We start from the raw sequence: 14624 nt of genomic DNA, 5'->3' as shown, positions 1-14624 counted from the left end.
TGACGTTGCCACTTCCTTTGTCCAGGTTGCGTGTGGGCTCGATGTAGGAGGTGGATGATGGCATCCTCCACTCCAACCTTTGCCCTGTAGGCAAACTGCAGGGGGTCTTCTGCATCCTTTACCTGGATTCTGAAGTGGTCGAGGAAGAGCCTCTCCAGAGTCTTCATCAGATGTGATGTCAGTGCCACTGGTCTGAAGTCATTCAGCTCACTGGGCCTGCTCTTCTTAGGGACAGGAATGATGCAGGATGTCTTCCAGGGTGTGGGCACGCTCCCAAGTTGCAGACTAAGGTTGAAGATTGGTTGTAATGGGTCCCTGAGCTCGGTAGCACAGATCTTGAGAATCCGAGGGGATATTCTGTCGGGTCCTGCAGCTTTTCGGGGTCAAAGCTTTCTCAGTTTGGCCCTCACTCACTTGATCAGCTGTAAAGTGTGGAGGTGGCTGTGTGGGGGGGAAAAGGAAGGAGATGGGTTACTAGGCTGCCTTGGAGGAGGAGGTTGGGTCAAAGGGCTGGTATAGGATAGAGGTGAGGCGAGGGTGCCATGATGGTGGAATGACTGCACCTGCTGGTAAGGAGGAGGATGTACTGGGGGAGAGTAGATGTGGTGATGGTGGTGGGTGTTAAGAAAATACATTTAAAATATGCTAGTTTTTAGAATTGATTATATGTTCAAAATATTAGATAAAACTAATAGTGTTTTAAATAAGGAAATTTGGTTCCAAATTATATCCATGGTTCAATCAGTACATAATCTCTTATGTAGGATATTTCTGTTGAAACAAAATACACTAAGTTGAATTAAATTTATTTAGCTTGTAGTTCTCTATCATTTAAAACACAGTTAGTTTTTTTGTGACCTGATCAGGCATCACGAGGGGGTCGGAAACTCTCTCCACATAGGAGTCTTTGTGTGTTTAACCCTTGACTGAGCTGATAGGGTTTTTAACAGCTGGAGTTGTAAAAACAATCTGATCTTGTCAGAATAGTAGAGCTTCCTCTCGGGACAGGGTCATAAAAAACATCACCCCACTCAAAAGAAAATAACGCTTCCTTGATCTTAAAAAAAAAAAAAAAACAGGCTTTCACTGGAACATTTCCAACTAGATTTAAACGAACTTACCTAAGGACAGTCCCCTAATTTGAATACAGCAGAAAAGGGAAACATACCCTTCCTATAAAAGCATAGGAACCGGAAATTTAACTTCAGATCGCTCCGGGGTTACCCGTGATGCTGTCTCTGGGGAACGGTGCGCCGGTGAAATGCTTCCCCTTAAGTTTGTCTTGGTGTGTTGATGTCTGTGGAATGAGGTAAATATTGGATTGGATTCTGGTTTGTGATTTTATTATGAGTTATGTTTGCTTCATTAGTTTGTTAGTCTAATTAATGTTATGATTGTACTTGGAAAGCGTTGGTCTTTGTCTTTGCAGCTCATCTGATTCAATGACGACATCAAGGAATCCGGGCAGCATAATGGCTAAATCTATTGAAAAGGTTAATCAGTTAATTGACTCTCTCTTTACTTCCTCTCTGTACTAGTCCAAACCTTGTGCCCTGTAATGGTTCTGAAGCCATCCCAGACATAATCTTCCTCCTGTAGTACTCTTTTGCCTCCCTCAGACAATGTTTCATCTCCCTTTGTGCTACCTTTATCTTCTCCTTATATTTAGTCCTGAAGGCCATCTACTTCTGGTTGAGGGAGCCTTTACTCCTTTACAACCTGCTGTATGTACACCAGGTTGTGGTCTGACTTACCCAATGGGGGAAGGGCAACAGCCTTATATCCATCTTTTACATTGGTGTACAGTAAATCAATTATCCAGTTGTTCCTGGGACAATTGACAATCTGGTGAAAAGCAGTCAGAGTGGAATCCAGGGTGACATGATTAAAATCTCCAGATATTATTATGAGGGCTTCAGGATGTTGCAACTGAAGTTTTGCTGTGACACTTTTTATATTTTGACAGACTTCAGCTGGCTCTGCCCTCAGTGGATGTAAACACAGATGGAGATCACTTGGCTGAATTCCCAGGGGAGGTAGTAAGAATGCAGGCTATATATGTATTTTTTCTTTACTAAATTAAATCATTAGTAGATTGACATCAATTTAAGTAATGTTAGTGGCTGATTTTTCTCATAAACGAGATGTTCATTTTAGTGTATGTCCTAAATAAATAATAAAACTGAATTATACAGTCTCCTTGCTTCTTCCGTTTTTAGCAGATATTTGATGGAAAGGAAAAAATAATCATCCTTCAGATTGATCTTTTTTTTACCATGAAATGTAATGGTGTCATGTGCCCGGTGTTTTTGTTTTGAGACCATCCATCTCATGTCCCTCATCTCCCTGATTCCCTGCAGCTGTGTCGCTCCCTTATTGCGTCCCTTCTTAAGCCTCCCTCAGTAACCTACCCACTGCCAGATTATCGAACGCTCTCAGCAAGTAGTTTCTAGCTCTCTATTCACGCCCTCTGTGTTACTGCCTTGCTCTTGTTCTCTGGATTTCCCCCTTTTGCCTTGCCCTTGTCGGACTGCTGTTTGCCTACCCGGATCTTGACCTAGCCTGTTCTTCTACGCCGCTCACGCCTACTCCCTCGGACTCTGCTCTCTACCCCTTTGTGTATGACCTCGGCCCGGCTGACCAAGAACTTGGATCTTACTCTGATTCTACGTTGTGAGTACGCTGCCCTGCATCAGCGCTTCTCCCCCGGCACCCATGCCCAATCTCCTAGCCTGTACAGCTGTCTAACCAGTGTGCCGCTCTTAGCTTATGCTAATAAAGATCCTAAGTTTTCTACTCACTCCTGTCTCGTGGCTGATTTCGGGTCCTCCTATTGTGGTCTTACAGGAAAATTGTTTTAACATAGCTTGATTATGCTTCATATGTGGACTGGTTGGTGAACTGAGGCAGATCCAGATTTATTTGAGCTACACAGTGTTGAAGATATAAAAAAATATTGTACATATGATAGTCATAAATACTATTTGCTAAAATGACAGTACTAATATCAGACAGCGATACTGGCCCAAATTTTCATATCGATCCATCCCATGTTTACTGACCTGGCCAGCAGGGAAACTGTTGTTGTACATGCAGGATATTTTTGTTGGAAGCTAATAATGCTCCTTAAGTTATTAAATAACCAACAAGCACAAGATCTAACCACGAAAAACATATATCAACAAGTACTTTATTTCTTCACAGTAATGCTTTGCAAAGTGACAATAAGCACATTTATTAGGTCAAGTGCACAGTGCTGATTCCATTGCAGTTTCCCTGAGATTATTGGGCCTTTACACTACTTTCATTGATAGACTGTGCTATGCACTTAAAGAAATTAAAGTGAAAAATTCATGTTTGGATCGTTTTAAACTAGTGATATATACAAATCACTATGGTGGTCTCCACTTGTTTTGACTTTTTTAAAATCATACAACAAAATCAACTCTTCATTAATTTCTACAAAATGTAAGTGGTTTAGTAAGGGTCCTGTTTAGTGTCATTGCTTATGATGGCAATGTTTGTTGTCTTTTTTCCCCCATTCATTGTAATCAACCTCAAGTAAGTTCAGCATTTCCTTTACAACAGCCTGAAGGCCTCTGCCTAGCTCCTCACTGCTGTAGGGTCCTCCTAATGCAGGCACATGGACAAATGCAGAGTACCCCTGGCCTTGATGCAGTGAGGTGTAGTAGGTGTAATCACAAAGATACCTATCAAGTCCAAAACATGGCAGTTAGATCATATAAAGTCAAGGTTGGCTTCTAGTTCTGGGGCTTTCATGCATGTGTAACATGAATCACTTGCCTTCCAGCATCCTTAGATACAGACACAGTTATCCCGATGTTTGACCCGTTGACCCTTTTGCACACCGTGTTCATGTCTATGACTGATTTTATGTAGTCTGGTCCATTCTCCATGCAGCAGTGGGAGGCAGGGCAGAAGCTGCGGTTGTCCAGACGTGTATAGCCCTTGTTGTGGCCACACTGCTCCAAAGTGACTGAGGTTGCAATCCCAGAAACACCCACATGGACAGCTAGCTGCTCACAGGACACCAAGGTTTAAAATTAACTGACTGTTTATTAAACATAAAGATATGTATAGTTCTGGTCAGAAGTGTACACTAATAATCTGAATGGTGTCAGATTCAGTTGTGGCTTTTGACAATGAGCAGGCATGAATTTATTGTAGTTTTTAACAAATCCACACTGTCAAAAGTATATGCACAGGCTTATACAATTTTTAATTTCCCTCTGGGATTAATAAAGTAATCCCAGAAGGATTAGACTTGTTCATGTGAGTAACCTCTAATTTCAGTGGAGTTTGACAGTATAATTTTAGAGCAGGTACATTTTTCTTGTTGAGCCCTTCTTGATTTAAAACTCTCTTCCTTGAGGATGGGGACAGAGGTGTTCTTGTTGCCTGAGATTGTGGTTCAAATGTGGACAAACCTCAGGCAGTTATGCCATAGACACACAAAAACAGGAATGGAGAAATCAGACTGATATGAATGGTGCTAATCTACAACCTACAGACATTTTCTGGACTATGGTGAAAAGCCCAGTACATGCCAAAATGAAGAGCACATTCTGATGCAGAGTAGTCAAATGTCCAGCTAGTCAGATGGCTAAAAAAAGTTGCAGGTTTCTATTTTATCTTCTAAGGACTTTTGTTTCAAATATGTACATGTATGAAAATCACATTTATAAATTTGACTGCTGCATATGCAAGTGTGTGCACCTAGGTCTTGAAATAAAAACCAGGAAAAAATTATGGACTACAAGGAGTTAACCCTGTGGGGAAAAAAAATAATTCAAATGATCTGTTAAAATTCCACAATAAATACGACAATTCATGCTGATCATGAGTATATGTAAACTTCTGGCAAAACATATTTTGCTCAATACCTGGGGCTGATGTTCTTTCCACAGAGACAGTAAAATGTCTTGAACAGCCTGATAATCAACAGGCAGCTCATACACGTGAAGATCTACCATCTCCCCCAATCCTAATCGCACCAGTTCCTATGAACACACAAACACACAGTTTTACTGCTCCCTGGAAACATATCTGTTCCCCGTACCACATGGGCACACAGGAAAAGCTAATACTCTAACAAATCAAGTAAATTATTAACAATTCAGAGCATCCTCTTCATGAGACTGTCATAACATCTTAAGTTGGAGGATTCTTCAAATTCGCTTTAATCCAGACCACTATAGGACCTCCTTCCTGCCCACAGCCATCACCATCTGCAATAACTCTCTGAAGGGTCTGGAATTAAAATGAGTTACAGCACCATTTAATTTCCCTTTGGGATCAACAAAGTATTTTCTATTAGAACTGAATTTGAATTCACAAAGCAGTCAAAAACAGTTCCATGATGGATCTCCCATCCCGCAGCAGTCTAACTATGACAGTGTCATCTGCAAATTTGAATCAATGAGTGAAAGAATTAATATACTTTATTAATCCCACAGGGAAATTCACATTTCATTACAACCCATCCAAAGAACAAACACACAAACACTTTGGACATGATATGGGTAGACAGGTTCCTGAGGTTGCAGCCCTGGAGGACGCCACCCTTTAACAGATGAAAATGACAACATTAGATAAGACTGTCATGATGTAGCAGTGTGTGGTGGTGAGAATGAACGCTAAGGACCCAGGTTGAAAGATGAACGATGAATTTAATGACAGAAGCAACTCAACAGTCCAAGAAAACAGGCAGCACAGTGAGCAGAGATAAAGCTAACACTGGTAGCGACTAATCAGGAGAAGACTGCTCCGAGAGCTGACGCCAACACAGGACTTCACAGTTCAACTGTGCTGACAGACTACTAACTCTAGACAAGACTTGACAACATACGACGAGGATCTGACAAAGACAACAGGTGGGCTTAAATACACAGAGGATAACCAGGGAACTAGACACACCTGGGAAACAATTAGGGAGCAGACAGGACAACACAGAGACTCGCATGGAACAGGATCAAAAATAAACACAGAAAAAAATAAATAAATAAACACAGAAAAAATAAAAATAAACACAGAAAACTGAACTCCTGACAAAGATGAGAGAGAAAAAAATCACTTGTGTCCTAGTAGACAGTGTGGAGTTACAAGAAAACCTCTACACATAAAGCAATATATAGACAACATAAGAACTTGAAGAAGTTATTGTTTTTAAAGACACAAAAATGGGACAAGGACACACCCCTGTGGATCACAGCTGTTTTCTAGATAGAACACCACTCACCTTTAATGGCTACATGTTAAAAAGTCTTAGATCCATTTCACCAAGCCGACATCACAATTAAAAGGTGTAGTAGTTTGTTCTCTAAGATGTGGAGTTGACTCACATTATCACTTTAACAACCAAGGCCAAAATTACTCAAGGACTGGACATGGGCATCCCTGCTCTAATCACTCCAGGTTGGAGCCATAGTGCTGGTACAATTGCAGTAGAGGGTGAAAAGCTGAAATAAGATCCATAAATAAAAGACTTACATGGGTTTTTGTGCCCTGAAGATATGAAGCTATTTTGCAGTGCAGGAGGCTTCGGGATATCCAAGAGTGTCCAACAACTGCCTGGCCTGTTAAAAGCCATCCCCTCAATGCTTTGCTTCGTCGAGAGGGTCTGAAATTTGACTACTGAAAAATGATTGCTTGCTGATGGCATGAACTGTGTTGAGGTTTTAAATTACTACATCAGATTCTACTCAATGTATAACATTTGGCCATTTATTACATATTTAATATACCAGCTTGAGCTTGCCAAAACTGCGTGTGCTGTAAACAACATCGTGGGGACTAGGGCCACCACATATTTTCCAGCATTATGATGTCTTAAACATTCCTCTTGCTCGGACATTAACTGTTTAATACTTGGAAGTGTGGCCAACATGAACTGAACAGCTTTATTCACTTCTTTGACTTTGCCAAACTACAACCCTGTATAGGCAGACTATAATTCTAAAACAGAAAACGAACTTCATTGTTCCCAACTTTTCCTTCTGTTCTCTGACTCGCCTGGTTGAAATTCAACCAAAGACATTGAGATCAATGGGAGAAATGCCAGACAGATCACCGAAGGCAGATGAAAATCAAATAGAATTGCCAAATGACCGGGCTAATAACTGCCAGGACCACTGTCACCTGTGGAGTGTAACTGAACACAGAATTATCTTGTCACTAGAACAGAGCTTGCTCAGCATTCACAACAGATGTGTGTTAAAGCATTTTTCTCATAAAAAGCAGGAATGTCTGCTCATTAAAAAAACGTCAAGTAGACTGGATGTACAATGATGGATGACAGAAGACTGGTGCAAAGTTATTAAATTAGACACACAACCCGATGATTACCTGTACTGCCACCCAGCTCGAGTTCACAGCATGCTCACCAAAGGGCTCAAACCCTGCAGGAAACAGAAAACTGTCAGGCCCTGCAGCATCAGAAACATGCAGGAGGTATGCATGCGGATGTTTGTCAGCCCTTAAGCAGGGTCTAAAGTTTACATCAAGTTAAACATTAATTGTAGCAAAGGCGCATGATGACTCATTATTTTCTCAGTTTCATATTTAATCCAGAAATCTGCAGCAAAATCACTCTAATGTGCAGATGCTTGAAAGCTGTGCCATCTTGCGATTATGTTGCCCTGGTAACAGCTAAATCCTTTTTTAACCACAGCTCTCTTATGCATGTTAATTCCACAGAACTGTTGAGAAATCAAACACACACATCGAAACACATTTAACTTTCACCACTAAACCAATCAGAGAATCTCACCTGTCACCACTACTTTTTTCTTATTGGCCATTATCCTGGTGTTTCAGGAACAGAACTGTTGTGGATGAATAATAGAGTCTAGCCAGGAATCGCAAGTTTGTTTCTGTTCACTGGTCTCTTCTTCTTGTTCACTGTAAAAAGAGAAAAACACACTAAATATACATTAACTCCACTGCCATCTGGTGTCACTGGAGATGCTCTGTAGCTCATTCTATAATTTAAAACAACCACTGACCAAAGCAACATTTGAATTATTTCTGAGAAAAAAAGATGGAAATGGAACTGTTTTTAGTTTAAGTATTTTGAGGCAATACACTATAAACAAAGACAGCAAAATAAAATTATATTTTACAATTTTTCATAAGGTAAATCAAAGAGTTCTTTCAAAAAATAAAGGAACAAACTTAGCTCCTGCAGGTACCATTACTACGCGGTGAGTCTGTCCATAAAACCAGACTGTTCCAATGCAGGATGAGCAGGAATCTGTCACAAAAATTATTGCAGCGCCTTTATTTGTCCTCATTTCTATAAATATGGCTCAAATTAAAGCTGAGAAAATTGCTGATGTTTTTAAGTATTCTCCCTTGATATAAATCTATAAACAGTTTGGTTTCTATCAAGATGTAACAGAGGACTAAGCAAATTGCTCTTTTATATTGGTGAATAATTACATAATTGCTGTTGTTAATTTTATTATTTTGTCAAAATGTAACAAACCATGATAAACCATGACCATTTATATATTTGATCATTGTTATGTTCAAAGAAGCGAGGCAATTAGCCCTTTTTTGTCATTTATTAAAGGTTTAAAAATTACAGTAGCTGCAGTTAACCACAGCAATGGAAAAACTAGACATTTAATTCCTGAAGAAATTGAGTGGGGCCTGCCCGATGTGGGCACATCATTTCTGACAGTTAAGTAACAAGTCTGTGCAAGCCAGACTTGCCCTTGGTAAGAACCAGGACAGGCTTGACATGGTCCACCACCAGTGTGCAATGACTGAAGATCATGCAAGGTCCATCCCAATAGTGCTATGGCTAACCTGGTTCTCTACTATCATGCAATGTCTGAACCTCATGGACAGTGAAATTCAGACTAGACTGACAACTATAAGCTTTGCACATGTGGTGCAAAATAAAATTAAAAAAAGACAGTAGATAATTTTTTTTTTCTAGAAATTTTTCAACCTTCATACTAAGGATTTTAATTCACACTCAAAAATTCTGAGAAATAATAATTTTATGTAAGCAAAATATGAATAATCACAGGAAATATGTATTATTCCCACAATGCATTGCGAGACCTCTCTGCACCTGTTTGTGAGACTACTCACTGGCTCTGTCTGGGGCCTGTTTCTATGGTAATTAACGACTGCAGCTGCAAGTGTGTCTGTGTGAGTCAGAGCGGAGCCTCCATTTACTTGTATGGTATTTTGTCATTTTTCGCAATTTGTCATTTTAACTCAGAATCCCACTAAAAATAATGCACTTCTCGGGATCAAGCTGGGCGTTTTTTTTAAAGGTTTTATTGGCTCTAGAGGCCTTTATTTGACAGGAAAGTTGGTAATGAGAGATGGGGAAAGACATGCAACAAAGGTTGCCAGGCTGGGAATTGAACCTGTGACAGCTCCATCGAGGACTAAGGCCTCCATACATGGGTTGTGCTTAACCACAGAACACCCAAGCTGCACGTTTTGATACCACTTTTGTCAGGGTGCATGCAGCATTTAGGGCTGCATTAACGGTGAAGTAAGAAAAATAAACAATAATAATAATAATAATAATAATAATAATAATAATAATAATAATAATAATAATACGCCTTATTGAGTGTAGATAGATTCCTACTATGCATTGCATGGGCAGGCCCCCAATAAGCTGATAAACAGTTGAAAAACAACTGGCACTTATCCCTACCAGATTTTATTAAATTTCTATTTGTTTTTGAGCTCTTTTTTTAATAAATAAGCTCAGCTTTAAAATCTTGTCTCTGAGTTTCTGTTTGATGAAGGAGTTTTCTCTTGCTGCTGCTCTGCTCACTAGGAATTAGCTTTAAAAGTATCTTCTTAAACTGATTTTCTCTCATTTTGCTTTTTAAATTTAGTTTTTTGGAATTAACTCACAGCTCAGCTTTAAAATCTTCTCTGAGCCTCTGTTGGATGAAGGAGTTTTTCTTAATGCTGGTTTGAAGGCTGGAATTTTATTTTAAAAATCTGCTCTTTTAACCATCTTTTATTTCATTTCTTTTGTCTTCAAACCCATTTTAAAGACAGACATCACAGCTCAGCTTCAGATCTCATCTCTGAGCTTCTGCCAGGTGCCAGAAATCTGTAACCTTGTTCTGTACATCAGAAATTCACTTTAAAATGTCCATCAACATTACACAGAATGCATTGCATGGTGGGGCTTCAGATTTTAGCTTCTAGTTTGGCTATTTTTGCTGCAATCCCTAATATAACAAACCATATACTATTGTGATTAGCATGAGTTCCTATGCCAAACTAGATGCTTAGAATAAACTTGGAAACATGTAGAAAATTGGCACCATGAGTCAAAATGGGGTGTGGATTGTTGAGCTGCTGCTTGCTCTCTGTCTTCTTGCTTAGCTAAAGTGATTATATACCTTTTTTTACATCACATATACCCTAATGCTAAGAGGGGTGAGTGAAAGGATTTTAAGGGACTCCCCTCCTGGCAGCCCCATGTATAGTATCATAAAACATGGAATGATACACTTTGAAAATGTATACAAATACATAAAAAGAGAAATTAAAAATACTCTACAAATAGATGGGTTGTGATTGGTCTTACAGTGTATTACTATAGCATTATAGTAATACACTGTATTTATATCTTGTTTACTTAATATAATGCACAGTTTTGTAATATAATAAAATTTGTTATAAAACAAATGTATTTTTTTTATCATTAATATTTGTTGGTCTGTTTCATTTTATTAGGTTTTGATCTGGGTTGGGCTTGTTTGGAGAGTTCCATTTTTAATGACAGTCCTATGCTGCCATCTAGTGGAGGATTAGGGGATATTGAATGAAACCCACTTGCACATTAGAGCAAACAAAATAAACAAAAAATGGTAGGGGGGACAATCTTGGCACAGAGAATATGTGGAAGGGGCCTCACATACCCTCCAAGTTTGGTCGGTGTGGCTCCTTCCTTTGACACAGCTGCCATTCACCTCCATTCATTTGAAGAATTGCTCACTCAAAACAACTCCAAAATTATAAGTCCTCTTTTGACCAAACTTGGTTTGCTATGCTCCCTCCAACGCTCTGCAGGTGCTCACCATGTTTGGTGGTCCAAGCTAAACACTCCCATTAATTTTTCTGCCTAGTCAGTCTGGCTAGGAATGTCCTATAGACCTGTGTTTTAACCCTAATCTCGGTGATCTCTTACTTCAACTTAGCCAGATTTTATTCAATTTTTATTTCTTTTTGAACTCTGTTTTGGAAATAAATCACACTTCACTTTTAAAATGCCATCTCTGATCCTCTGTTGGATGAAAAATTTGCTGCTCTAAAGACTGGACTTTGGTTTTAAGCGTCTGCTCTTTTAATCATGTTTTATTTTATTTCATTTGTCTTCAAACTCAGTTTTTAAGACAGAAATCACAGCTCAGATTCAAATCTCATCTCTGAGCTTCTGCTGTGTGCCAAAAATGTTTCTAAATGCCATTCTGAACATCAGAAATGGCCTTTAAAATGTCTGTCAGCATTTCAGCATTTCCCATAATGCATTGCATAGTGGGGCTTCAAATTGTAGATCATAGTTCAACTGTTTTTGCTGCAAACCTTAACAAACCATATACTGTTGTGATCAGAATAAGCTCAACTGTTGAACTGGATGTCTTAGAATGAACTTGGAAACATGTAGAAAATCGGCACCATGACTCAGAATGGGATGCATTTAGTTGAACTGCTGCCTGCTGATCATAGAAGATGCATCCTATGGTGGCAGTTTTGGGTAAGTTAATGTGGTTATATACCCTCTTTGGATCACACAATACTTATCATTCTAGAGGTCTTGCGGTGTATGATGGCACTAGAATGACTCTTTACTCATACTGGGGTGGTGAATCCCAGCAGGTGCCTTGAGACCTGTAAGGCTGCAGCTTCCTGTGGCTGGTCCAGGTTCTCCTTCCTTCCTTGGGAGGATGGCTGGGTGGTGATACTTTGCTATGGCTGCTTTTCTTCATTCCTCTAGGTGGCACTGTGGCATGGGGAGGTGTAACAACATTGTGGAGATCTGCTGGTACACAGTTCATGTTAGCTAGCTTGGCAAAGGTGAGTCATTACCCTACCAAGCAGATTGTCAGCACTCAACCCAGACCAAAAGAGAATCAACAGAGAACGCTTCTGCTTCCTGGGCATGCTAGTTCCACCTTGCGGTGTTAACGGATAGCGTGTTTTTGAAACCAGGGGTGCGGTACGTATCAGCCTTCCCAGGTTCCGCCTATAGGAACAGCACGTGGGAAAGGTGACTCTAGGACTCAGGAGTCTTAAATGCAGTCCAGTCTTCTATGAGGAATAGCCTCACACACAACATGCACACCAACTGGTATTCTGTCTTCAATCTTACAGCTCCACTCCTAACTGCAAAAGGAATGAATATTAATTTCAGGAAATCTTCAGCTTAAAGGTCTGCTAAACAGCCTTAAACCTCCTAAGATCTGAGCTATGTATTATTAAATCCATTGATTTTTGCAATCATTGGGTCCCAATCAGCCCAAATATAAACTTTATTTTACATGATGTAGTTGAGAAAAATTATCTCCACATGAGAACACTCAATTTAAATCAGGGGTGTCAAACTCAATTTCACCGAGGGCCACTTCAGCATATTGGCCACCCTCAACAGGCCACATTTACGGTACAAATCAGGAGTGCATCCCTGCTAAAACACACCCCAGAGAAAAGGTTGACTTCCCTCATTCAGTTCTGTAGAGGCTTATAATGAGTCAATGGTCCAGGTGTGTTAGAGAAGGAACCATCTAAAGTTTCAGATGGTAGCTCTGGAAAACTAGACCTGGGCACTCCTAGCATAAATGTATAAAAATACAATGTTAAAAATAAATTAAACACCACCTCATATTGTTAAATAACTGATTTTATGTATTGAAGTTTTAAATATTACATTTGAGTTTCCATGGATGTGAAATTACTGCTCAATTTAAAAATTACGATATTTAAATCAGTGTTTAAAGGTAAGCAAACAAATTATAAAAACAAGTCACATGGACAGACATTAGACTTTATGCAAAGATTTAGTCTCAGAGGCAACTGAAATCAATTAAGAAAATCCTTTCTGAATATCATCTCATGGACTCTGAACTAAATGTGTCTTTCTGACCGGAGCTGACAGCGTGTTGAAGAGTTATGGACCAAGCGCAGTACAAACCTTTTTTTTAAATGGCACATTAAATTCAAGTCCATTACAGACCAGAAAAAAATAAAGAGAATGCAATGTTGTATTTATCCATTTGAGGAGTCGGCAGTTTATCTTGAGGAAATAAATGATGATCAAAAGTTAATTAGACTGTAACATGTGCAGTCCGCTGCTCAACCACTGCGGATGCGGCTCCGCCGCTGCAAAGAATTAGAAACCGCTGGAAGTAACTCATCCAGCGGATTTAACAAATTTAGCCTTCTGGGTTCATGTTACCCAGGAGAGCGGCGCTCTGGAGGAGCTGCAGACGTAACATCTGTCCATTTCGGAGAAGCGAAACCACGCAAAAAAAACATAAAAATCCCGGTAAAAGGACACACTGGACCGCACAGGGTAAAACACTGAGTTCAGTTGATCTCTTTCGATCAGACAGATCCAACTGACGAATTAGCACAGATTTTTCTGCAGATGGGAACCAGGAGGAAGTGCGTTCAGACCCCAGCGGGTGAAGTGATGCTAATTTAAATGAAGTCACTTAATTTAATTAAGTTATTTGTGCCTCAGTCAGTTGTTTTTGTCACTACGAGAAAATGTAGATACATTTATCTGCTTAATTTGTTATGGGATATGGATTCACTGTTAATAACTAAACCGCATAAAATGTGACTAAATAGCCGATATGATTGTAATTTCATGGATAAAAATAGTACATGACTGATATTTTTTATGTTGTCAGTCAAGATAACGGATAACAAAAAAAGTCTAGCGCCACCTGCCGCCCTGACACCAACTCACACATCTTCATTCACAGTCTTACTTGTAAATCAACTTTTCTTTTCTTGGACGTTTTGATGTTGGCTTGTCGATGTCTCAGTTTTAATCGCTGGGAATAAGCAGCTTGAGGTGACTCAGCTGCTCTCTAGTGGCGAGAAGCCGTAATGTTGGCTGGTAACAATCGGAATGCATTGTGGGAGATGTAGTTTGTAGTCAAGTCATGCTCAAAACCTATTTTAAGTCAATCATCAGCCTATAAAATGCTGAGGCGGGCCACATAAAATTACATGGCGGGCCACATGTGGCCTGTGGGCCTTGAGTTTGACACATGTGATTTAAATTGCAGACAACATTCTCACAATTGATTAATGAAATCCAAAACATTTCTTTAGTTTCTGTTCACATTAGCATTATTTCTGAGTTCAGAAACAAAATGATACACAGTAGTTGTCAGTGTTTCAGCAATGTGTCCCATTCAAAGTATGACTGACGGGTATGGGAAGACATAAGTCCCTAAAGTAAAATCCCTCGAAGTAAATTGCATTGCTGCTGTTCTAAACAGTTAATTTCAATTTCTGAATATGTTATGGCACTTCAAACATTTAATTCAATCTTAATCTACTTCAAACTATTTTCCCCTTATGGATCACACTTACAG

General features: G+C 39.5%; 1 protein-coding gene across 1 annotated transcript; it reads right to left on the bottom strand.

Annotated features, from left to right (window-relative positions):
• Positions 1–3174: 3174 nt before the first annotated feature.
• LOC106911928 (pyroglutamyl-peptidase 1-like) lies at positions 3175–7935 on the bottom strand. The gene is made up of 5 exons (XM_015002905.2): positions 7790–7935; positions 7366–7418; positions 4905–5021; positions 3805–4037; positions 3175–3710 (listed from the first exon to the last, which is right to left on the bottom strand). Exons 1-5 carry the CDS (start codon positions 7818–7820, stop codon positions 3500–3502), a joined length of 645 nt encoding a protein of 214 aa, XP_014858391.2. The 5' UTR covers positions 7821–7935; the 3' UTR covers positions 3175–3499.
• Between the last annotated feature and the right edge of the window lie 6689 nt (positions 7936–14624).

The sequence above is a fragment of the Poecilia mexicana genome, unplaced genomic scaffold (assembly GCF_051168715.1).
Source record: "Poecilia mexicana isolate PSO_F unplaced genomic scaffold, ASM5116871v1 scaffold_17, whole genome shotgun sequence".
NCBI lineage: Eukaryota > Metazoa > Chordata > Actinopteri > Cyprinodontiformes > Poeciliidae > Poecilia > Poecilia mexicana.
The sequence above is the reverse complement of the archived record's forward strand: the minus strand, read 5'-3'. Positions and strand labels throughout refer to the sequence as shown.

Bases quoted from the DNA above. Each gene is read 5' to 3' on its own strand.
- LOC106911928 (XM_015002905.2), bottom strand. From the start codon at position 7,820: ATGGCCAATAAGAAAAAAGTAGTGGTGACAG. The intron at 7,419-7,789 runs GTGAGATTCTCT...TGTTTCCTGCAG, and splicing joins GAAAAAAGTAGTGGTGACAG to GGTTTGAGCCCTTTGGTGAG. The intron at 3,711-3,804 runs GCAAGTGATTCA...TGGACTTGATAG, and splicing joins GTATCTAAGGATGCTGGAAG to GTATCTTTGTGATTACACCT.